The following is a 26,153-nucleotide window of genomic DNA, read 5'->3' on the forward strand; positions in this document are numbered from 1 at the left end:
TACCCTTAGTTTTACAAATCTTCAAAGTTCCAGACCGAAAGTTTTCGGTCTGATGCAAAGTCTCACTTGTGAAAAGCAATACTGTTAAATTATTGAGTGGTGAATAACACCATCAGAACAAATGTACAAGCAACTGACTGTTAGAACAGATCATCTCAAATAGCAAGTCTCAGAGCCATAAAGTTTAAAGACAAGTATTATTGTGTCCTATTAACATTCGTATTCGAAGAAACTACTGTTGTAATCCTCAGCGCTGTTAATGCTAAGAGTGAGAATGATGTAGCATCGTGAATTTATTTATTATTATCGTAAATGCATATATTTTTCCCCAACATATACACACTTATATAATATATAAATACCAACTGAGTAACTTAAGCTTGTATCACTTTTGTGAAGTTTTTACCTTTTTGATTTTTTTATGCATGTCTGATCAGTCTTATTTTATTATATAGTTTGACACAGATATACAGAGATATAAGTGGAATGAAACCATAAGCGTTTATTAAGTGTATCATGTACATTTATAACGTGTCTAACAGTTCGACCACATCAGATGCAGCCAGACACCAGTTCAAGGGCAACTGCAACAGTGACAGGGATGGCCTGAGGCTGTCAGCAGAAGTCACTGGTTTATATCTGTATCGCGACTAATAAACATTCTTTGTGCTTGGTTCGCTCTGTCTAGTAAAATGAATGTCGGCTGAGAGATAAAATTCCTGATATGTAAAGGGTCACGATTGCACTCCGCATTTAGTTGCTAAGAGAAATTGAAAACTAAGTAGAGTTTTTTTGTTTTTTTTTACAAATATATATTTTTTTAGTTTTTGTTTTTTTATGTTATACAGAAAACTCTCCTATAGCAACACCCTCTGAATATTTCATTTATATATAAGCCGATAATGACTTTCCAACAAAAAATATCTTTTTTATTATTACAAGTAGAACTAATGCACAGGAATTAATGAAATGAATAAATAGATTAATCTGATGCAAAATGGAAGAAAAAGTTGGGATTGAATTTATTTATTTTTACTGTAAATCCCGACCCATGAAAGACATAAACATATCATACGGTGGGCTTGCAGAGGGTTAGATAATCCTGAAACCTTGCATTATAGACCAACATGGTACTTTTTCAAACGGTTTCAAGCCTCCATTGAGCAAGGCGGAAATGGAGTCTCACTGGAAAAATCGTCTGCCGAATAAAAACATTCACAAACATCCATGACACAGTGGGATTCGAATCCACAACCTGTTCAGTTAAACAATGAATGGCACGTACTTGCTTTATTTCTTATCCCTTAATTATCCTTAATACAGGAAAGAAAATTATTAAGTGATATAAGGTGAGCTGTACGGAATATCGAAATATTTCAAAAAGGGCATAGATTTCGAAGAATAGAAAGTTCTCCCAATGGGCGCTAATGCTTTGTTAACGAAAGCAATTTGGCAGCATTAATTAGGAATCTTAGAAACAGGGAGTTGTGTATCCTAGTAGCGCAATACGAGTATTAAGGACTTGTAGAAGCTCAACGTGTTATGCAAACAGAAAGCATTATCATATGTTGCACTTTTTCACTCAGAATTCGGACAGTTGTTTTTAATCTTCCGGGACTCCTAAATAATGTTAAAATAATGAACAACCTTGATAAGAATCTTTAACAATCGGACTTCATTATCACGTATAAATAATCGTCTGGTCAGAAATTCGATAGAATCCATAGCCCAACCAAACAGGACGTGAGTCTGAATCCTGCTTTGATATATGAAAGTCTTTAGGTGTAGATATTTTCTTCGCGAGGTGTAAGACCGTCACATTGGAGGGTGGGGGCAGAACCTAAAGAGGAAAAAAAAACAGTACAATAGGTTTGCAACGTTTTGTGGGTAGATTTACATTAAAAGCAAAATGCTGCTTCCAAAAGTACACACATCGACCACTGAATTAGAAACTTTTATTTAATACTAGGTAGACTTGCTTTATCCCAAATTACAGCACATAATATGTGGCATTGGTGTAGCTAGAGCTTTTGCCGCCCCTCTCAATACACACACCAAAAATACTACAAAAAGTCAAAACGACGTATAGGAAAATAAATTAAAACACTATGTTTATTTTTGAAGTAAAACTTTAATTTCAACATTCCAATTATTTTTCTTGCTTTTCTGTTAGCAAAGTCGATGACATTGGGGAAGTCTATTTCATAATAATGTAGGTAATTCTTAATAAATTTTATTTAGAAAAACTCTTCTCACAACTAGCAACACTTACAGCAATTGTGAGGAAAATTCGCAGTAGTATTACAATCTTTGGAAATGAGTTCTCGAGACTGTATTTTAGAATTAACTGCAAAAGTTCAAAAAGGTTCGCGGCGGACCGTCCCCTCCCTAGCTACGCCTCTGATATGTGATTTAGCATAGATCTAGATCCACGAGGTGTTGGATTGCATCTACGTCCAAAGAATACCAGTCGTTCACCACACAGTCCTTTAATTGGTTCAGATTTGAGGGAAGAGGACTTTGCTCACGGATCTGTTTTTCTAACAAGTTCCATACATTTTCAATGGGATTCAGATCTGGGCTTTATGGTGGCCAGAGAAGATGGTGGAAGTCGCTGTCATGCTCGCTGAACCACTGCTGAAAAATTCTTGCGCAATAGACAGTAGCATTGTCCTTCATGAAACAATCGTCACATGCTGGATATAAAGTCAACATTGCAGGATGGACTTGATCGGCAATAATGCTCAGATATTCCTTGAAGAACATCCAACCTTCTAACAATATCAGGGGATCTATTCCATACCAACAGACCATTCCCCACACCATGACACCACCTCAAGAACCTTGAGTTGTGTTTTCAAGGCAAATCGGATTCATTGCTTCATGGGTATCCCGCCAAACTCTCTGCCTATCATCAGTACAGAACAAAGTGTGCCGTGATTCTTAAGACCACGGCTTTCTTTTAGTGTCCAGTCAGAGTATTTCTGACACCACAGTAGACGAACTTTTCGGTTCTTCGCAGAAATCAGTGGCTTCCCGTATAGGCATGCGACTGCCGAGTCTCCGTAGCTCAGTCAGTATAGACGAAGCCCTTTAGTCGTAAAGACCTGGATTCGAATCCCGTCAGTGACGTGAGGAATCTTTATGTGGTCTCTTTAGACTAAAGGTGAGTTAGCCGGTCTCATATGGAGGCAGGGTTTTTTCACCCGGAAACGCGGGTTTTTCGTCCCCCAAATCAGGCAAACCGGCAACGTGAACACACATGAATTACAGTCATGAATACATCTCAGCAATATGCCGACCCCGAACCTGGATAAAATTGGGGGGGGGGGGAGCAACAGTGGACTACCCTATAAAAATCTCACCAGGATTACTTTGTAGGCAATGCTTACAAAGTCACCTACGTTCGGAAACGACTGAAAGGGAAAACCAGGATGCGATTGCCAATACCGATCCTTTCCAATTCCCTGCGCATAGTTTGGCGAGATATACCGGGTGATTATAAAATAACGTCAAGTGTTCAGAGCCCCTCTAGTGAATAATGTATTGGACGAAAGACACCAATATTCGGTAGACGTACACAGTGGAACATGGGGATTCGATTTAACGGGGAAAAAAAATAGTACCAAAAGTCGCCAACAGGGGAAATTTTGGCGCTGCCAAATTAATTTTAGTAGGTGTGACTAATGAATGACTAAATGGCAAATCAGAGACAGCACACATCAATTTCATGACGTTTATTGTTAATTACAAATGAGGTTCAATATGACCACCATTCTGATGTTCCAGGAACTGCATACGGTGCACGACATTTTCCACAGTGGCTCACAACATATCGGAATTGATTTGTCTCAAGTGTAACGTTATTCGATCTTTCAAAGTTGGGATATCGGGTACATGTCCTTGATACACAATGCTTTTAAGAAATCCCCACAGCCAAAAGTCACAAGGATTGAGATCAGGCGATCTCAGTGGCCATGGCGTGGGAAATGCATGACTAATGATTCTTCTGTCAGAGAAATGTTTTCGCAAAACACGCTATACCTGGAGTCCAATGTGGGGTGGTGCACCATCCTGCATGAAGATGGTCGAATCGAGACATCCTCTTTGCTACAGTTGTGGAACCACAAAGTTCTGTAGCATATTAGCATACCTGTTAGCATTGATGGAACAGATTACTGGTCCATTTTGGCGATTTTCCTCGTAAAAGTATGGACCGATGATAAAAGATGCCGTAAATCCGCACCACACTGTGACTTTGGGCGAGTGGATAGGCATCTGCAGACACACGTGCGGATTAGTTGCAGCCCAAATGCGACAGTTGCATGTGTTAATATCGCCGTTCAAATAAAAGTGCGCTTCGTCACGCCATAAAATCTGCCACGGCCATGCATCATCCACTTCCATGCGCGCTAAGAATCTCAAAGATAAGTCGATTCGTGTGGTTGCATCACCAGGGCGCAATTCTTGAACATGACTGATTTTATAGGGGTAAAACTTCAACATCTGATGCAGGATTTTCCACACCGTTGTGTATGCGATATCTGTTTGCCGGGATATTGCTCGTGCACTGCTGGTACCCTGCACATTCGTCATCTCCTGTTCCACAATAGCAGTTGCAACTTGTTCAACTTGTTGGTGATTGATTGGTTTGTGTCCCCTGCCTACCTGCGCTGCTAGAGTTACAGTAGTTTCAAATCGCCGAATCAGTTTTCGTAAGTTTGTTACGCTAATCGATCCTTTTCGTAAATTTTTCATACGCCGAAAATCAGGAAAAAACAAGCACTGGCATTATTGTTCCGCTGATAATAGAAACTAACAAAGCATGCTCACGTAAGGTAAGAGGCATCGAAAAGCAGTTCGTCTACGAATGATAAGAAATCTTACAGGCTTTCCTTTAATTGCATGATCGCTCACAAGAAACGCGATAATGCAAATGAATGCATTTTACTCGGTAAACAGTGCCAAAATTTCCCCTGTTGGCGACTTTTGGTACTATTTTGTTTTCGTTAAATCGAATTCCCATGTTACACTGTGTACGTCTACCGAATATTGCTGTGTTTCATCCAATACATTACTCGCTAGAGGGCTCTGAACACTTGACATTATTATATAATCACCCGGTAGATCGGGAACAGTCTTCGAGTTAGTGAGAAGCTACCGTGAGATGCAGTGATTAATATCCTTGGAGAGTAATGCTTTAGCCAATGAAGTTTAACTGAGGCTCTGGTATTGCTGTTATTGTTCTGCAAAGATCAGAGCTTTAATAGCTCAATAACACCTTATCCCTACACTGTCCGCTACAGATAACGGGGAAGATGAAAAGCATTCTTGCTTCGCCCCTTTAAGCCAGTCCTTATAAGGACTATAAGGATAAGGAACAGTCTTCATCAAATGCTTCGGTCAACTGCTGCACATAGGAAGTTCTGTTTGTCCCTACAAGCCTTCTCAGACGAAGCGATCTCGTTTTGAGAGACTGTCAGGAATGAGAAGTTAGGAGCAAAGTTACGCTCTTAGACAAGTTACGTCGGTTATTTTTCCACTGATTAACCAACCGGAATATCTCACATTTTGAGGAACTAGTTAGCTCCGTTGTTATCAAAATCGCTCTAGCAAGACGGGCACCCACAATAAGCCCTTTATTGAACTCCGAAAGATCCTTTGTTTTTCCCATTGAGCTCAACACTTGACGACTATTGACCAGCAGCATTCTTAAATAGCTGGTCTTAAATAATTGTAACTTAAAACTATCTAGCTGTATTAAAGCATTAGCTCCATATGTATTTTATTATAGCGAAGTGTTTTAATTATCATATGCTTCCTTGCTAATGTCGACTCTGAGTAATCATAATAGGAAACTAAGACCGTGAAGTATCAATACATAAAATTTTAGCACTTCTCCAAAAGGGATCAAATATGGTTCTGGACGTGAAGAACCTTTATAAGGGCTTTGCAACTGAATGTGAATGAATCAGTAGGTCATACGATGTGGGAGGGTTTTACCCAGTGGTGAGCTATGGAAATCTTAACAAAGGGATCGCATCGTCGAGCAAACAAACAAAAAAAAAAAAAGCCGTATTTCACCCAAAAACTTTTATTAATACAGCTTGTGTATAAATTCCAATCAAAAAGTCTCTGTTGCTTATTCGAAACTTAGATACGAATCCCGTCTAGAATGAGAAGAACCTTTATCAGGGCTTTTCAACCTAATGTGAGTTAGTCGATCTCATAAGGTGGTGGCAGGGTTTTTTCTTCCGGAAACTCTGATTTTTCATCCTGCAAACAGACAAAACGGCCCAGTGAACATACGTATATTCACTGACATAAATACTTATGGTTGGCCAAGGGAAACCATCTTGTTCTATTATTATTCCCTTAAAGTAATATCGCAACCCAATAAGATCGTCTACTTATATAAAGGATAGAAGTTTAGCTCGAATTATGTGTCTGTTAACACGTGTGTGTGTGTGTGTGTGTGTGTGGTGCGCGTACGCGTGCGCTTACATACGTGCGGCAGCTGGTTTGCTCGTGATGAAAAATCCGAGATTCTAATAGGTAAAACCAGTTCTAATAGGTAAAACCAGTTCTAATAGGTAAAACCAGTGGTGAGCTATAAGGGGCTCGCGGGGTTTCACGCGAGCCCTTTGTTAAATTTTTCTCAAATTTGCGAGCCTCTTGTTCTTCTTGTTTACTTTTTTATTTTTTCAAAAAAAAATTTTTTTGAAACAATATTAAGCGACAAACTCATAAGGTAACCTTACAAAAATTAGTCATTTCGTCAGTGTATAGATTAATTGGCATTATTGTTTCAACTCCTCTATAACGAATGCGCCCAAGCTTGAAAATAAAATAAGCGCATGTGCTATCTTTACCCTTCTCTCTTCTAGCTGCCAATAGTATGGTTAAACCAGTAGCCAATCAAATGTTTTATAAAAGATTATAAAAGATTTCATTCTGTTATATTTTGATAGTTAAAAAATGTTTTTCTTATGTAAGATAAATTAACACAGTTCATTGTTTGCAAATATTTCATGTTTAGATCATGATATATTTGTCTAAAAATGATAGCCTTTAGATATTGATTGTCCTCTCATACTTTTTGATTGGAATTTATACACAAGCTGTATTAATAAAAGTTTTTGGGTGAAATACGGCTTTTTTTTTTGTTTGTTTGTTTGCTCGACGATGCGATCCCTTTGTTAAGATTTCCATAGCTCACCACTGGGTAAAACCCTCCCACATCGTATGACCTACTGATTCATTCACATTCAGTTGCAAAGCCCTTATAAAGGTTCTTCACGTCCAGAACCATATTTGATCCCTTTTGGAGAAGTGCTAAAATTTTATGTATTGATACTTCACGGTCTTAGTTTCCTATTATGATTACTCAGAGTCGACATTAGCAAGGAAGCATATGATCAATGAGACAATTTATTTTTCCTTTTATAATTTATAAAGATAATTTTTATTTGCTTTTCTCTTTCGAAAGTTTATGTAATATGCACATAGACTATTATGGAATCCTTATGTAGTTTATTCTTATTTAATCTTCACAAGTTAATTTCGATTTATTCATTTTCTTAAGACAAAATAACATCTCAATGAAACACTCGCTCGTCTAAAAAGTGTAGATGGCAGGGAAAACAAGATGCAACTGACAAGTTGCCGACTTCTGGTATGATGCCATCAAAACGTTTTAAGCCACAGCTTGACTTAAGCCTACCAAAGTAGCAAGTCACTGACTGTAAATTATAGAATCGTTTGTGACAAAACTCGACTTGCAGTAACTCCGATTACAAGTTGAATATCATTAGTGTACCATTTTTATTCAAAGGAAGTATTCGACGGGATACATCATGTCAAATTTTAGCCTTAAATCCAGTTAATAATAATAATAATAATAATAATAATAATAATAATAATAATAATAATAGTAGTAGTAGTAGTAGTAATAATAATTAACGTAATTAAATCCTTAACACCTAAATCTTTTTCACTTCGTTTTTAAAATAATTTAATGATAAAGTGAAAAAGCATAAAACTAGTGAATGCGGCGCAAATATAAACGTGCTTGCAGTTAATCTCCGTCTATTCTCAGTTGAACTCCACACTGAGAAAATAAATTTTATTTCACTTTGATTACTGAATTCCTCAGTTGGCAGTCGCGAGGACGAGGTAACATTTGTCCTTCATTTGGAAAGATATGTTTGAATCTCGTTTAGAATGCGAAAATCCTTTGTATTTGCTTCTCAACCTTAGGTTAGGTGAGTCAGCCGGTCTCAGACAGTTTCCCAGAGGGGGAATCCTGTTCCCTCTCTGGGAAAGTTTCATCAAAAACCTCGTCCAGGAAAGCAGGGTTTTTATCCTCGCAAAACTGACAAATGGCCGAAGAACACACATAGTTAATAAACTTTATGTATTGTTACATTATGGTAAATACCAAAGAATAGTGATCAGAACTTTCCCCACCTTTGCAACGAGTTGCCCGAGTTTGTACTACGTTCTAGGACTACTTGCATTCAGCTCACGCTAGTATTTGCCGATAGTTTTTTATACTATATATTCGGCATGAAACTCTCTGATTCCAATCTTTGAGTTTCTTATTCGGTTTTAAAACAATATGGGATCTAATATCCCCTTAATTTAATTAATGTTTATGTATTGTTTTCACGGCTTTGGTTGCTTCGGTAGTATTCGGAAATCAAATCAGTGTTTGTTCATTCCTTTTAGTGCAGCTGAAAAAAAAAAAAAATCACGTATTCTCAAAATAGTGTAATTTGCAGATTTTCAAAATCTAACGTTAATAAGATAAAAATAATAAAACAAAAACTCAATTCACTATTTATTATGGCCCAGTGAATGCGTTAATACTGCTGTAATTATTTATTAAATTTTAAAACAACCGAAGCTTTCTTTAAATGATTTTTTTATTAAAATAATTTGAAAGTAACTGATTACTGTCATAAATTTCTTTCCAATAATTTTTTATGAAAATTTTCATAGGGATTTGGAAAAAACCAAACAGTTTTATGTAGGCATCCGCAGTCCCAAAAAAAGTTTGAAACATTCTGCTCTAGTGGACTCAACTAAAGAGCTCAGAGATCCTAAACTAAAAGGGATACACAGAAGGGAAAATTTTAAAAATACAAAATTAAGTATGCTATTCATTGATGTAACTATAGTTTGGGAGTTCGCAAATACAATGTACAGTTTGAGACTTCAGAAATTTCTTTGAGTTCCATCAGAGCATTCCTTGGTCTCACTTAAGCTGTTATCATGCTTCTCATTTCGGTTTTTTTTTTCGTTCTAATTATCAAATAATATAATTTTAACCCTATCGCATGTTGAATTCTTTAGCAACTCAAAAGTACGAGGAGAGTCTGGAAAGTTCTGATAAACACCTAGAACAAAAATTAATTAATTTTATGTCTTCTTATATATCCTAAAAGAAAAAGAATAAATTATTACAATTTGATGAAACATGGAAGTTTAAAGGGTTTAAGATATGTTCTTTCTTGTGGTGATATCAGTTGCTTTAATATAATTTTTGTTCAAAATATCATATTTTGTTCATAACTTTCCAGATCCCCCTCGTATTATTCTTCTGGATATCACGTTTGTTTGATCTCTGCATCAACTTTTCCGGCTGGCTTTTATTTATTTATTTTTTTTAATTCCAAATCATCGCTATTTATCAAAGAACAGCAAATCTGAATTACTTTTAAACTTGGCAATTTTATTCACAGCATCTAAACGTATGCAACCAGTCAAAAATATTATGAACACTGCCCTAACACTTCGTAGCCCCCTTGTTGTTAGGACTACCCTACGCGAAGTAGTATGGACTTTTATGAAACCTTTGAACGCTACAAAAGGTAGTATGCTGTACCAACCTGGTCAGGACTACTTTCGAAAGATCTGTGAGTGTTCGGCATGGAGAATTCAAACGACGGATCTTTCGATCCACGTAATAATCACAGAGATGTTCTAATCGGGGATTCAACTAGGATGAATTCGGCAACCATCGTAACATGCGGGAGTCGATGTCATGTTCGGTGAACGATTTAAAACAATTCTGGCAATGTAGCACTGCGGATTATTTTGGAAGACACATCACTGCCACCTGGGAAGACAGTTACCATGATGAGATGTACCTGATCAGCCACACTAGATAGCACTTTGCAGCATTCATAGTATAACATCTACACATATCAGAGATCCCTAGGGGAGCATTTCCCATACTATAACGTTTCTGCCACCTTCCTGTTCTGATGGATTATGACATCGGGAAGATTACGCTTCCGATTTTTTTCATCATATCCCCTCCATATAGCATAACTGGAAGTGAGATTAATCGAAAAAGCTTTTTTTTTTTTTTTTCGTCTTCAATAGAGGTAGTCGTCGATGATTCGGTGTAAAACATGACTGGGTGCCTACTTCTTGGGAAGCAATACGAAGTATGTTGGTTTCTGGTCTCGAAAATATGCCATTCATCCCTCTAGTTAAATTCAGTGATCAGTTGTTCCAGTGTTTCGTCTTTGGGAATGCACAAGGTACTACAACCTGTGTTCACGACAAGCATTGATGAGGCGTGGACACTCCACTGGCCCAGCAACTGCTCTCCTGCTCAATATCCTTCCGTCCTTGGAACATCTTAAGTACAGCACTTCGCGAACTGCTTGAATTTTGATAGTTTGCTGGATACTGACATTCTTCAACCGGAACCTTATAATCATGCCTATTTTCAAAGTCCGTGAGATCACGTCCCTTGCCCAAGTTGATCAGCATCTTTGAAATAACAGTGCGTCACACGCCTTCAGTATCATGTATACTGGTTATTACCATGAAACGAGTGCCATCTAGCGAGACAGAATGGTCAACTGTGAAATAACCGGGATGGTCATAATATTCTGGCTTGTACTTCGTCATTTAGCTGTCTTTGAATTAGAGACGAATATTCTTAGAAAGCAATGATTATATACTTTATTCTAGGATTAAAATTCAAATATTTTCTCTGAACAAATAAAAGAATAAATATATCCACTCGAAAATTTAAATATCCCTTACTTTGTCTGCACTCGCTATCGACTCGACCACACATGGTCGAGTCGATAGCGAGTCAGCCTTCCAACCAACACAGCCCGTGCGTTTGAATTCCATTGTACCACAGATGTTTGTGAACAGTCTTCGAATAACAGACGATTTTTATCATTCGGTATGAGACGACCAACCTGTAAGAGACCAAACTGGCTTGAAATCTTGTTTGTTATCTAGGAATTCTGGGTTGTCTAACTTTCTAGTTCATCCACGGTACTAACTATACTATAGTGCACTACACGCTTAGTGCTATAATTTCTGATGTGAAAGCAATAGACGAAAAAAAAAATTGTTATAATTCAATTTTTTGTCGGTGTCCCTAAAAGCTGCCTAAAATACTCGATGCAATACTGAAGAGAGCAATCAGACAAATCAGAGGTTAATAACTCATCTCTTACCAACTCACTTCAACCCACTCTCGGACAAGGGTTAAGTATCTACTGCATGCAACTTCTATAAATATTCCCATGGTAAATGTTCATCAGAACAACTGAGGCCGAAACATCAATAATTCATCTCTCTTTCTCTCTCTCTCTCTCTCTCTCTTTTTTAATGGAAAAACCAAGCAAAACAAAATAATAAAGCACAGAATGATGTTTTCATTAAATAAAATCCTCTTTATCTTTGTTTTTGTGGAATTTGTATGAGGTTAAGTTAATCAAATGAAGTATCAACCCTGTCGCAATAACTATGTTTACTCCAGTGACAAGACATGTGGCAATAAGTGTACAAACAGAACAAGATAATGCAGGGAAAATAAAATAATATATATTCGAAAGCGAACCAACTGTAATCGTTTTATCACCTAAAATTAATCAGAGAAAATGAATATTAGTAATTGTCTGTTCTGTATGTTTATTTTTATAATGAATTAGTTTAATTTTGTTTAAAGAAAAATAAGTTAAAATAATTTTTCTTTGTTATATTTTTATATATGAAGTTCATATATATATAGATAGTTTCTTATAGCCGTTATATTACTGTGATAGTTAATATCTTGTTATATTCAAGGTCGCGAATCCAAAAATACTAACAAAAGAATACGTTTAGTTTTACGAGAACTTGAAGGTCACATAGAGCGTGTACCACAAGTTGAAGCAATTGGATTGTGTGACCGAACATGTTTGAGCATAGATAAATTAAGCAAAAGAGAATAAGTTACAGAAGTTTAGACTGAACAGTAGAACTAAATAATCAGTTCACCAGTTTAATGTGTAATAATAATTACAATCACTTCAACAGGTCATACTTCTATCAAGGCATTCGAAGATATTTATTAAAAGTTATGCGTGACCTGCGGATGCAAAATCATTTAATTTTCAACTTTTCCTACTAGTAACGAATGCGTACCGGCTGCTTTTTAAGCAGCACTTGTTTTTGGTAATACAAAAAGGATATCTTAAGGATATCAAAATAAGTGATTTCCTCCTCCTTCCCTTGGGAAAAAAAAAAGGATAATTCGGTCGCACTCCCCCCAAAAATTTAGGATTACGACCGAAGAAACTAAAGCTATGGAGGTCAATGTATTATGTCATTTAACTGCATTTATTTATTCTGGCTAGTTTGCTAGTTTTGAGGGATGGAAAACCAGAGTTTCCAGGAAGAAAATCCTTGCCATCTCTATATGGAAAATTCTAATTACGTCACTCGTAGGACAGTACAGAATACGCACGTATAATTAATGAGATAAAATGTTTCATGTACATTTTATCGAAAACGATATATATATATTAGCCCTATGCTTCCCGGTATGTCTTATGTCTGTAGATGCGTGTGTTCACGGGCTAGTTTGCCGTTCTAGGGAACGAAAAAGCCAGAGTTTCAGGGTGAAAACACTCGTTACCTCCGTATGATACCGGCCTACTCACCTTTAGACCAAATAAAAGTTCCTTACGTCACTGACGGGAATCGAACCCAGGTCTTTCCGACCAAAGGGCTTCGTCTACACTGAGCCTTGGGACACTTCTGCATTAACACAATAGTCTAGAAAACCAACGAATAAGACATGTGCTGAGCAAAACAGAGATAACCGATCACGTAGTTGAAATATGCAGATGAACGACTGTAGAAGTGATACTTCTACAGTCGTATATACGTATAAGGTTATTACTGAACTAAACTAATATTTATTTATTAAACATGATAACTAATTTACTTCAAATGTATTCATGATATGGAAAACTTTTTTTTTTTTCTTGAAGTGGGCAAGATTTACTATTTTCAAGTAAAGCGCCGTAACGGTAACACATATTCGCGCCTCATTTTTCTCGTTTCATGACTGAAACAAAAACCGAAAGTATGATGAATCATGGTGCATGCGTGGAATGAGAAGAACCCTGCAATACTGCTGTGAAAGAAATTGGGTGCGTGTGTGGGGGGGGGGGGATTTCTAGGACTCCATATTGGATATTTATGAAATCTTTCATATACAAAAAAAAAAAAAAGATTTAAATTAGGACAAAAAGGAGAGGATAGTTGTTGGGGAAAAAGTTATGTCAGGTTGAGCTTTTAATGAATGTTTTTTTTTTTTGTAATCTTTCATGTGGAAAGAAAAATAAAGTTCTGAACCTTAAAGGAGATAAAAGGACGGAAGAAAATGGAGATGACTGGTTTACCTTGTGACTTTTACAGAAAACCAGCAACTAAAATTGCAAGTGTTTTTGTGATTCTTTAAAAAGGAATGCTGTAGTGTTAGAATTAACGATTTTTGATCCGGAAGTTTTAATTCCAGAGAGATGGAAATAAAACTTCACCGAATAAATTCGTTGGCAGCCACCCGTGATCAAATAACACTGAATGAGATGCTGTTTTAAAATGAAAAAAAAAAAAAGTGTAAATTGTTCAAAAAAAAATAATATATTTTGAAAATATTTGAACTAGGCTGAAAATTCACTCGCCACTTGTCTCTCATAATTCGCATGGCGAGTGAGCGAGTGGATTGCTGGAGCCCTGTGCATAGCTATTTGTAATTATATCAATCTCTACTACAAAATACTGAGAAACTGTATCCCATTACTGTAGTTGGTGGGCGGTAGGTTAGATAACTCGGCTAATCCTGCTTCAGTTGCCGAACATCATCTACAATGTAAATATTTTCACAAACATCTTGCCACACTGGAATTCGAAACTACAGCTTACAGAGCTGGGGAATGGAAGCCTTCCACTCGACCAACTAGGCGAATGTAATTATATATAAGCGATAATAATATGATATTTTATCCAGTTCTATCTTCTACTAACGTACTGGGCCCAATGGTCTGTCTGAGGTCGTAATATTAATTCAAGGTTTGTTTGTTTGATTATTTGTTTATTCTCTGGTCGGTCTGCCTGTTTTGCAGGAGAATACAACCCCCATTTTTCGGAAGAAGGAAGAACAACGCTGGCATCTCCGTAAGATCCCAGCTAACTCTTTTTTTTTTTTTTTTTTCAGGCGTCCATCAAAAGATTCCTCGATCCTAGATGAGATTTCAACCCAAGTCTTTCAAAGCAAATGGTGTCGTTGCTGACTCACATACAGAGATCTGTATGCAATTTTATATAACTGAATAAATTAAAAACCTAAAAATGAAGTCATGTCAATTTCGAAATTATCACTCCAGCATCCGCCCAGTAAAAATCATCTGAATATGACTGCTTTTACTTTATGCAAATAATTAATTTCTCGGTACAAAAGTGCCGGATCAGAGAAAACTACTGATGGACTAAATCCCCCCCCCCCACCCCTTTCACAGATTGTATATTTGATAATCTTGCTATAGAGTAATCAGGAATCCAACACTCAGTAGTATACAGCAATGCGTAAGTTAGAAAAAAAAAAAAATTAACTAAACGCTCCATTTTAAATTTCAAAATTTAAAATGTTCATCCTCGCATTTCCTTAAATTAAGTAAATTAATTAATAAATAACATGCATTTTTTTATAGAATGTATGCCATTCGTTAATTTACATTTTACATGATCAACTTTTTTTTTTTTTTTCATATCCATAATATTAATAATAAGAAACATTTCTATTTCTCTGTAGGTCTCTGACCATGCTCAGGTTTAACTGGGCGTTGTGGGTGTTACTGTTCTTCCTGATCGTGGACGGACCACAAGCTGAGTTGATGCCGGCGAAAGGAAGAGAGCGCCTACTTCGGACTGCAGCAAAGCATGGTTCCTCAACGACGGAGAGTCAAGAGTTACTCAAGGCCTTCGAGTCTCGTCTATTGGGGATGTTTGGGTTGAAGTCAAGGCCAGAGCCTAAAAGGAGCATTAAAATTCCCGAATATATGCTAGAGCTCTACAAACGGCACACTTCTGCAGACTGGCAAACAGTTAACCTTAAACTACGCGACAAACATACCAGCTCAGCAAACACAGTGAGAAGCCACACCCACCAAGGTGAGAGGTTGTCTAGTCTTTGTTGAATGCTTGTTACTAGAAACGTAATGTTGGCAGCCGTTACATTGTGATTGTCCAGATAGATTAACTGATATCTGATTTATAAAACCGTGACAGAACATCTGATAATTGATACTGATATCCATAAACTGGCGCCAGCTGAACACATAAGCGGAATGATTTTCTATCCGTGACTTATTTTTCTAATTAAATTCCGTTTTATGATTTAATAATGATTTAGGCTTTCTACACTAAGACGTTTTAGCGTGAATACTTTTACTTCTCAGAAAGATTATCTAGAGACTTAGATTATACAAAAGACGATTCCTTTTAGTAGACAGCAAAATTATAAAACTATATGGAAATAATTTCGTGAAAATCTTCAGCGAATATTTTCAATATTCATTGAAAACTAAAATATACCAGAAAGAGATATTAACGCATATACGAAAAATTATTTACTCTAATAAAACTCTCAGAAGTTCTGTACAAAATTGAATCATGTTATCATAAACGGAGAAATGTATGTACAAATGCTTTTGTTTTCACAAATTATAAAATTTCGCCTATGAATTCCTTAAAACATTTCACACTGACATCACACTATACATTCGTCGCTTGCAACGAGCATTGCATTTCTAGAGCGAGATTGAAGAGGAATGTACTCTCATTCAGATTATTGTGCTTTTAGTGATTTTTTCAACATTACAAAAATTTTCTCTGCTGCCTGTTATAAGCAGTAATTTTATTTAACATGTAACAAATTTAAGCGTAGTTCTTTGTATAGTCCTGATATAATTTCCTTTTCTTTCTTTTTTCCTGTTTGAAATCGAGCAATTATTGTAAAAATGTAATTTTTGTTTAACATCATTTGAGCAGCACATACTTCACAATGCTTCAGTTATCATTTAAAACACCTCAGATTAAAAAAAAAAAAAAAAGAAAGAAAGAAAATGTGAGTTAACTAAACGTTACTATAAAACTGTCGTATTTTGTTTAATGGTTTTTTTCTTTATTTGACACCCACCCATGAAAGATAGAAGACCTATCGTATTATTTCGTAATATCAGCTAGCAAAGGGTTAGATAGCATGAAAACTCTGCTCCAGAAATTAGTCAGAGTACTTTTTAAAGCCAAATCAAGCCTCCAATTAACAGGGTGGTGGACTCACACTAAGCGAAGAAAATCGTCTGTCAACTAAAGACCTTCACAAACACTTATACCGCAGTGAGATTCGAACACAGCCTTGTTAGCTGAAGATCAAAAATGCTGTCCACTCTGCCTCCAGGCTGGCGAATAAGACTTTCAAAAGTTTTATAAAAAAAAAAAAAAAACGTTAGTTACATTTCAGTAGGCATTAATGCACAGCACTTGTAAAATAGAGTCCAGTGATCAGAAAGAAAGAACAACAACAAAAAAAAAACTTCACAAGTTGTTCTTGGTGAAACATTCTTACAGTGAAGAATCTATGAACATAGTTTGCCCACTATAGAACCCGGATCAAATATTGTCATTTGCTCAGAATTCGGGATTCTCAAAAACACAAACTAACTGCGAAACTATCAGCAGGAGTTGTAACATACCAAGACATGTTCACTCATGCAAAAAAAAAAAAATATTTTTACCATAAAAATACACATTCAGTCGAGATACTTTTGAATATTTTTGTATTCATCTAATTCATCTCCGATGCAAAAATAAAAAAAATAAATAAATAAAAAAATGAAAAATAAAAAGCAAACTTTTTTTTCTTCTTTTGTCATTTCTCTTATCCTCATGTGAAAGAATTTTCTCTTCACTCCTCTACTCTGCCTGAATAATTATAAGCTAAAGCTGCCAAAGAGAAATGTCAATAAGTTTATCCGCTGTTCCTAACGCCTTACCGAATACATAGTACTGATTTATTATAGGTGCAAACTTTCTTGCATGTATAACTGACAATCAATAAAATAAAGGTTCTACTAACTGTAAAGTCATTTCCTTAGATCTATCGATAAAACCAATAAACTTATTTGTCAGCATAAGTCAAACAACCAATATAATAATATATAAACCGGTGTCTTTTATTAATGATATCCCATCAACAAAAGACTGGAAACCTATAGTGTTGTTATTAGTTTCCACTAAATAAACAAATAAAAATTTGCACTTGGGATTCGATAATTTGGAAACACCCATTCTAGAGACCAAGCAAGTATTTTCTATTCAATGTCTCCAGGAGAATAAAAGATCTACAATGAACAAGGCAACATATTTAGGTAACAGATGAAAATCATCTGACACGTCAATGAATTCATAAACATCTTTTCTACAGTGGGATCAGAAATCAAGCCAAAGATTTAATCGCCTGTGATTAAATCATACGTCAATTAATGCACTTTAATGAAAAAATATAAGGATACTTTACATGCATGAATCTTGTTTTCATTCTCACTTTCCACTGCGAAAATGAAAATTGCGTCGATAATTAATATATTTATTTGTTTCTCTGCCCCTTTTATTTTTGTATTCTAGTTTTTGGATGCGACTTTTATTTTGTTTACATTATCAAATCTCCTGACTCTTGGTAAAAAACTGACCAAGGGGAAACCTACAGATTCTAACTTTGTCCTTGCCATTTGCAAATGGTTACTGCTAAAAGCAAACGTTGACATTAACATCCATGTGGTGTCGGAGTGTCAAAACTCAAATCCATAAGTACTTTTCTTCTCAAATGTCCCCAAAAATAATCTGAAAATTCAGAGTAGTTGCTTTAAATTATTTTATACCTGGTACCATTCAGAAGAATGACAGCAATATTCGTTTTGCGAAGCAGTGTAACAGCGGTGCCAACATTGGCTTGCGGAGCGGAAGCAGGGTTTCATGGAATCCTAGGATTCGCTGAGAAGTATCAGAGTTCCTAGTCAGGACGTTTAAAATTTTAAGCTTACACGTTTAAGTTAGAATTTGGTTCTAAAATATAAAATAATTTTATAGTCAGGCTCTGTGCCATCATGTGAATGTTAAAAATCGGTTTTCACGGAGAGTGCAATGTAGGACACAAAATAAACTTGCCATCGTGATTGACAAATATTCATATCACTGCAGTGATACTGGCAATACTGTAGTCTATCTGCAATGGTATTCTTGAGCACGTTCACACGGGCATGATCTCGTGTCCGCCAAAGCTGGATAGCTGAATACCTTCAAATGTTAGCAATATTCTTGCAAGCTAAATTATAGCTGTTTCTCTCTTGTAATATACATTTTGTATTTCTATTTTCATGTTATGCACCCGATGAAATCTTCTAAGCAGATGAAATTAGTTGGCGCTCAATTAATAAATAGCATTTTTCCATTTTGGTATCTTTCGGCTTCCAGTGATTAACTTTATTTAATTATTTCATATAGCCGAGTAAATCCGTTGCGCCAAATGCTTATATCATCCTCTTTCTCCATGCTTATACGGGACTCCCGAAATTCATAAATAAGGTATACATCTGCGTGCAACTGCAGAAGGTATAGATTCTCCGACGTACCTTCTTGTCGAACATGTAGCTAAACTACTTAAGGGTCTGACAGGACAATCATCATTCTCTGTTAAAAACTCCGAGCATTTTGTTACTAGCATCAGAAACATTATCCTTGATGAATATGACGCTTTAGCAAACTTTGATATAATTAATATGCTTATCAACGAACCGACCGAAGATCTCTTCGTCTTATTACAAAATAAATTCTCAAAAAAAAAAAAGTCATAGCACTTCTTAAACATTGTATCTTCTCTGGATATTTCAAGTACAATAACACAAACACCTACAAACAGAATTGTGGTCTAGCCATGGGCAGTACTCTTTAGCCAGTTTCAGCAAATCTTATGTTAGAATATAGAAGTATTCGAAAAGAAAAGGTCCTAGAAGAATACCCGATGAATCATCATAATGGAAAAAGTATATTGACACTATATTCTTAGTCCTGAAGCATGGAACTACCTTCACTGTTGCATTTTAATGAGTACTTCAATCGCCAACATCCTAATTCTAATATAAAATTCACCTACTAGTCACGCATTGTCTCTAATGGTGCACTCCCATTTCTAGATCTTCGATTAATTAAGAAATCTGGTAAATTAAAAAGTCTCTATATTTCGAAATCCTATACACTCACCAATAGATACCTACATGCTTCATCCCATCATTATAGACCTCAAAAATTGGGTATTATGTTTACACTAGGAGTAAGAACCAATCGCATTATCATCACTGACAATGATGAACTATCTAAAGAACTTCAATATTTAAAAAGCACTTTCTTCAAAATGGCTATAATGACCGCATTGTCTCTAGACTACTTAACCAACACGGGATTAGAGATATTTCTAATCATGAGGAAAACAGAGGCTTCATCACCCTACCATATATTAGCTCCATTTCCATAAAATTTGCAAAAATACTTAGGGAATATAAAATAAAAAAGTATTCGCCTCCTTTATTAAGATGAAATCACTACACAGATCCAGAAAACCTCGACATGGCCCACATAAATATCCAGGTATCTACCAGCTATGGTGCGAATGCAGGTCATCTTACTATGGACAGACAGAAAAATTCTATTGAACACGCATTGAAGTAAACGTCCAATATATTGAATACCAAAAAAACTGAGCCCTCAGCTTTGTCATCACGTGTAATCTCTTCAGCAGACCCATATGATGCCTCGGCAATGAGACATCAAGTATTATGGCATAAATCTAAACTATTACACTGTTACTATGACAATATTAATGTACTATAGATTGATCAGCCAACCTCTGGTGTGTGGGCTTAACATAAAAAAAACGATATACTCGTAAAGAAGAGAAGAATTTGAGAATCCTTAGAAATGGCATTGGATCCAAAACATCTAGATATAAACCCAAGTATCGACTTATCGGAATACATCCTAGCCATAACTAGCTAAATGCGTGTAAGCCAGTGCGTAAACACGCACAATGCTCAACAACAACACACAGATAGAAATAAGTTTAAAATATCTCTCTTGTAGGACTACATAGTTGTTGTCCTTTGTTTGTCTACTAATTTCCATGTTTAATACAACTGAAGAAATCCTAGGTAATTATGATGAAACGTGTTTTTAATTAAAATAATTGTTAATATCTTATTCTGGTTTTCTTCCTCAAGTCAGAAAGTTATTAAAAGTAAATTTACTATTTCTGTGGTTGTGTGTGTGGGGTATGTGTGCTTTAATAAATGATGCCGTTTCCAAAGTTTGTGTTTTGTACCTGCACAGCATAAGTTATTATTATAACACTATACCATGTGAATGTTGAAAAGTTGTAGATGGTGTATCGCGCAATGTGATAGGTAAGCATTAATAAAGGAAATTGTTAGTATTAATATAGAATTCCTTTAATTGAATTGTGTATGCTGAGGATTTTAGAATCATTATTGAGAGTAGTGCTGATGTAGTGGCTCTTCACGAGGATCAGAATAAGCTGGAAATGTGAGTAGATGAATGGGGATGCTATTTTGAATTTTGGCTACTGCAGATGGGATACTGTGTACTCTATATGTGGAAGTATGTTGGAGGAAGTTGAGAAAGCACGGGACTTTGGGGTTATGACGGATAAAAATTTGAAATTTTAGGAACATGTTGCAAATATCATTAAGACAACTCAGAGGATTGCTGCAATATTAAAAACATTAATCAGCAGAAATAAAAATGGTAGTAATTCCACTTTATAAGGCCCTGATCAGGCCACATCTGGATTATCGTGCTCAAATCTGGTCACTGACGTTTAGAGGGGATAAAGATACTTTGGAGAGGGTGCAGAGGCGGTTGACAAAATTGATTTCAGGACTATGGAATGTTAATTATAAGGATAGACTGAAGTCATATAATCTGCAAAGTTTGGCTGATAGAAGACGAAGAGACGATATGATTGGGGCATTTAAGCTCTTGAGAGGCATTTACCGGATGGATATGAAAAAGATTTTTCAGGTTGGGTAAAATAAGTAAGAGGCGAGGGTTAGAGGCCATCCTTGGAAATTGTGCGAGGAAGTGTTGAATAAGAGGCTGAGAAGTATTTTTTACGTGTAGGTGGAGAGTGGTGGTGGGTGAGTGGAATGTATTGTCTGAATATGTTGTGAATACTAAGAGTGTGAATGAGTTTAATCTTCAGTGTGATAGATATGTTACAGGCAGGTGAGCTTATTTCACATTGCAATGTAATATAATGTATATTTCTTATATAATTTATGTAATTGTATATTATAATTTATGCAAGTTTTATGTTAATGGAATAAACCGCTCTCTCCCTCCCTCCCTCAATGAGTCTTGACTCCAGGAAAGTTGATGTAATAATAATAATAATAATAATAATTTGTGTGGATTTATTCTGTTATGGGCTAATGTACGTAATGATTCTAGAGTACCGTCGAAACCACTCTTTTGTGCAATTTTTCAACATTTACCGGATCATTACATCACTTAACCTCCAATCTTCTTTGTTGGGGTAAACAAGTTTAGGTAAAATACGATCTACAGGGGTCGTCCTTATCTACAGATGCTCATTAGACTGTAAGAGGATATAGTATGATTGGTTGCTCTATAGGAGTAATTTTATTGTTCTACTTTCGAGGTTTGTGTGTCTAGGACCATATCAATGGACGATATGGATTCGTTATCGTTAACGAAGGCTTTTGGACAGAACCTCTCTTCCCCCCCCCCCCTCTCTGTGTATGTCATGGGAATATATATGCGATTACTTGGCTTCTTGAGTCACTAAGCTAAGAGTTTCGGTTCATATTAATTAATATGTTAATCTATCTTCGTATTTTGGCGTCAGTGTCATTCTGAACTACCATTTCGTTGGAAGTCCTCACTCAACAATGCAGTGATGTTGCTGACTGTGGACTCGGGAATGCTTAATTGCTGCGCAATAAACAATAATTAAGCATTACAAGCATGTTTCCCCAAATAATGTTCAGCTATCATTTCAGTCTTGAAACGCTGTTAAATCTTTCTGTACACTCATTGTTTGGCATACAATATTGAAATAACTTCACAATGGTATCTTATTTTTTTATAGTGAAGAAATACGAAATTTGCACATACCATAGTCCGCTATCTATTTTCATGAAACATCCTCTGTAGATGTGTTTGTTCTAAGACTATTAAGATAATGTATTTCTACTCTAGAGCTTTCCCACCGTTTCTGGATTCAAAGGCCTAAAGGTTAGTTTTATTTGATTCTGATTGGGAGATGGTAATTACGATCAAAAATTAATTGACAGGCTAAAATTAGTTATGGTGAAAAATACAAATATAATATACCTACTAAGTACTGAATATATATTCTTTCACATTTACCGTAAAAAAACATTAAAGATGACATAAATAATCCAGCTTATCATAATTATGGTTCTTTTTCCGCACCTAAAATCCTGCTTGGTGGAATATTTATTTATTTTCGCCTGAGAAGCTCGTGTAGAGATAATATTCATTATTACAAAACACGAATAATTTTATATTTTCTTAATAGTTTATGTTTCTTACTTTTTTCATAATTTATTTTCTTATTTTTCTTAACAATTGCTTAAATATTTATTAATAATTGCTATGTTTCATTTCAGAAACAAAAGAAGAAAATGAGCATATTACTAACCGAATTCAATTGAAGTTCGATATCGGTTCCCTTCCAAACCACGAATCATTAAAAGGAGCCGAGCTGAGAATTTTTAAAGAGATCATTAGTAACCCATCCCTTAATGAGGATCTAAAGAATGGAAAGCAAAGAATTAATATTTACGACATTATTCGTCCAGCTACAAAACTCACGGAAGCTTTCATTAGACTTGTTGATACAAAAGTAGTCAATATAAAGGAGTCTCGGTGGGAGAGTTTCGATGTCTTGCCAGCAGTTCTTCGGTGGAGAGATAGTTCCAAGTCGAATCACGGTCTTTATGTGCAAGTGACTGCCATAGATGGTAGAGAAACTCCTATGGAACATGTGCGATTAAAACGCTCCACTGCTGATAACAATGTAGATCACCGCTGGTTACAACACCAACCTTTACTTTATACTTATTCAGACGACGGCCATGCAGGAACTACACTTCGGTTCAGGAGAAGTAATGCCCGGAAGCATCAGAGGCAGAAAGGAAGCAGGAAAGACAATTGCAAGAGACATGCCTTGAACGTCGACTTCAGCGATGTTGGGTGGAATGACTGGATCGTAGCTCCGCCTGGCTACGACGCCTACTACTGCCACGGGGCGTGTCGCTTCCCGCTTCCAGATCATCTCAATTCCACTAACCACGCTATTGTGCAAACTCTAATGAACTCGATGGAGTCGTCCGCAGTACCATATGCATGTTGCGTTCCCACAGAACTTTCCCCCATTTCGATGTTGTATGTGGACGAATATGAAAAAGTGGTATTGAAAAATTACCAAGACATGGTTGTTGAAGGCTGCGGCTGTCGCTAAGCCTTTGAACTGCTTAAAAATTACAGATATCATGCAAATTAGAAAAGCAAATTAAACAATGAAGAATCAATATTTAAAAACAACGTAAAACAAATTTTATGGCGTGAGGATGATTCGAGTTTAAAGCAATGCCTGTTTTAAGCAAATATCATCATCGTTTCGATCCGTAAAGGTAAGATAGCACCTTTTACAAGACTTACAAAAATGCGAAGGAGCAATTGCAACACCGACATCGTATTACCTGTGACCGGTATTTAGTCATGATTTTTGTTTATAGTATTTTCGACAAAATTTTCCTTTCATGGGATGTGCGTGTGTGTGTGTGTGTGAGAGAGAGAGAGAGAGAGAGAGAGAGAGAGAGAGAGAGAGAGAGAGCATATTATGGATGAAAATCTTTACACGATAAAATTATGCACATCATTTATTTTTGGATCCTTCTAGGAGAGAATGAGTGATGAGGAATCATAATTCATTATTTTTATATGTTCATATCACCTCCCAGCAGCTGTAAAAGGATTCTCCTTCATCCAAGGAAAGCGCCAAATGAGCTCAGGTACTCATCATATTGTAAAAACTACCACAACCATTTAGTTAGGGAAAACCTCTTCGTGTACTAAATCCTCTATACAACAAACAACAAACAAACAAACAAACAAACAAAAAATTCAGGTGTCATATTTTCCTTGTTTATAACTGTGAAGTTGGAAAACACTTGGGTCTAAATATTTATCTCTTATACTTAAATAACTGACTGAAATTAGTACCAAAAATTTTAATGTTATACTTTACTATATAAAAACTTAATGAAATTTATAGTTATTTATTTTTTATTTTTTGATAATTACAACTAAACTTGTCTGAATGGAGTAGCACAATTCCGGTATATTGACAAGTTTAGCTAAAATTTATGGTACAGCAAGCTTTCCGCTTATATTATCATAATTAATTTTTATAAAAATCAACATTGGCGTGATTATTAATTAAAAGTGAGCGAAATAAAAACAAAGAAAATGATTCATGGATAACTGTAAAATATGAATTGTAAAATTAATTTCAGTTGTATCGAATTTAGCTGTTGCTTAATAATACAACTAAATGGAAATAAGACATAATTGTTACTTGTTCTCAGAAATATTCCTTCCCTCATCGACTACTTTCGACTTAACGAGAAGGTTCTTTATTGTATTACTTTGGTTACTTTATCGACAAATTTTTAGAAGTTTTTGCAGATGAACAGTAATCCTCATTCTTATATTTCGCCGCGTGAAGTTGAATTCTCATCTTTTGCTATTTATTAACCTTCATTTTTGTGTGTATACGTTTATAAAAGAAGCGAGTTGCAATGAGTTCATATTTAAATATTTTCAATGTTTTCGACGAGTTTTTGTAAATAGAAAAACCTGTGTACATATTGTTGTAGATGTCTTAATGTGTTATGTTTCATGAAAAACTGCTGTACCTTACAAGGCTGACTCGTCTGTTTAGTCATTAAAAATACATTCAAATAAAGATTGACCTGGTGTTTTAATTCTTCATACAAAACGCTATTAAATAAAACAGATAAACTCACTTGACGCTACACATTTGAGAGACACAAGTGTGAATGAAAAGAATATAATTAGGCAATCTCTAACTTAGGCAATACTCATTAATTAATTAATTGATGTCAGTGAACTTAAGGCTACCTCAGTTATTTCAATATGGTTAATAATGTGTATATTTTATAAGAGAGGTAGGGGAAGACAAGCACTCGTTAAAAAAAATAAATAAAACAGCAAAAGAAATATGCTAGTGTACCAAATTGTTTCGTAAAATGGAATCTATTTAAATGGACCAAATAAAAAACAATATTTAAAAAAATTAATATAATGGAACATTTTTGTAAGCATTCCCAATACTAAATTCTTTCAACATCTGTTAATACGATTAGCCTTCATGAAGTCCAATGCGATGCTAACCTTTGTGAAACTTCATCTAAAAATGTAACAATTCAGAATTAATAATTTTGGAATTCATTATCAGGGAGTTGGAATAGTCAAATTTATACCTCTAAGTAGAATAGTACAATGAACGATAAAAAGTTGGAAAGGACAACAAATCACACAAAAATCACTCACCATGATTTATATTTTTGGGTAGAGTTAATGTAAAATTTCCCCAGTGCCGATTAATTCTACATTCAAGGGTTTTCTATTAGAAATGTATG

The 26,153-nt window shown here is 35.6% G+C and overlaps 1 protein-coding gene across 2 annotated transcripts in view; it reads left to right on the plus strand.

The window, feature by feature from the left end:
- Positions 1 to 24,254, plus strand: part of dpp (decapentaplegic morphogen) — a 64,088-nt gene extending 39,834 nt beyond the window's left edge. For both annotated transcript variants that reach the window (XM_090399138.1, XM_090399139.1), the window contains exons 3-4: positions 15,122 to 15,480; positions 23,094 to 24,254. In XM_090399138.1, the coding sequence (XP_090255264.1) occupies positions 15,132 to 15,480; positions 23,094 to 23,947 (1,203 nt within the window). In that variant the 5' untranslated portion in view covers positions 15,122 to 15,131 and the 3' untranslated portion in view covers positions 23,948 to 24,254. The remainder of the gene's footprint in view (positions 1 to 15,121; positions 15,481 to 23,093) is intronic.
- The last annotated feature ends 1,899 nt before the right edge of the window (positions 24,255 to 26,153 follow it).

Source organism: Typopeltis vanoorti, chromosome 10 (genome assembly GCF_054136105.1).
Source record: "Typopeltis vanoorti isolate ZY-2024b chromosome 10, IOZ_Tvanoo_1.0, whole genome shotgun sequence".
Classification (NCBI taxonomy): Eukaryota; Metazoa; Arthropoda; class Arachnida; order Uropygi; family Thelyphonidae; genus Typopeltis; species Typopeltis vanoorti.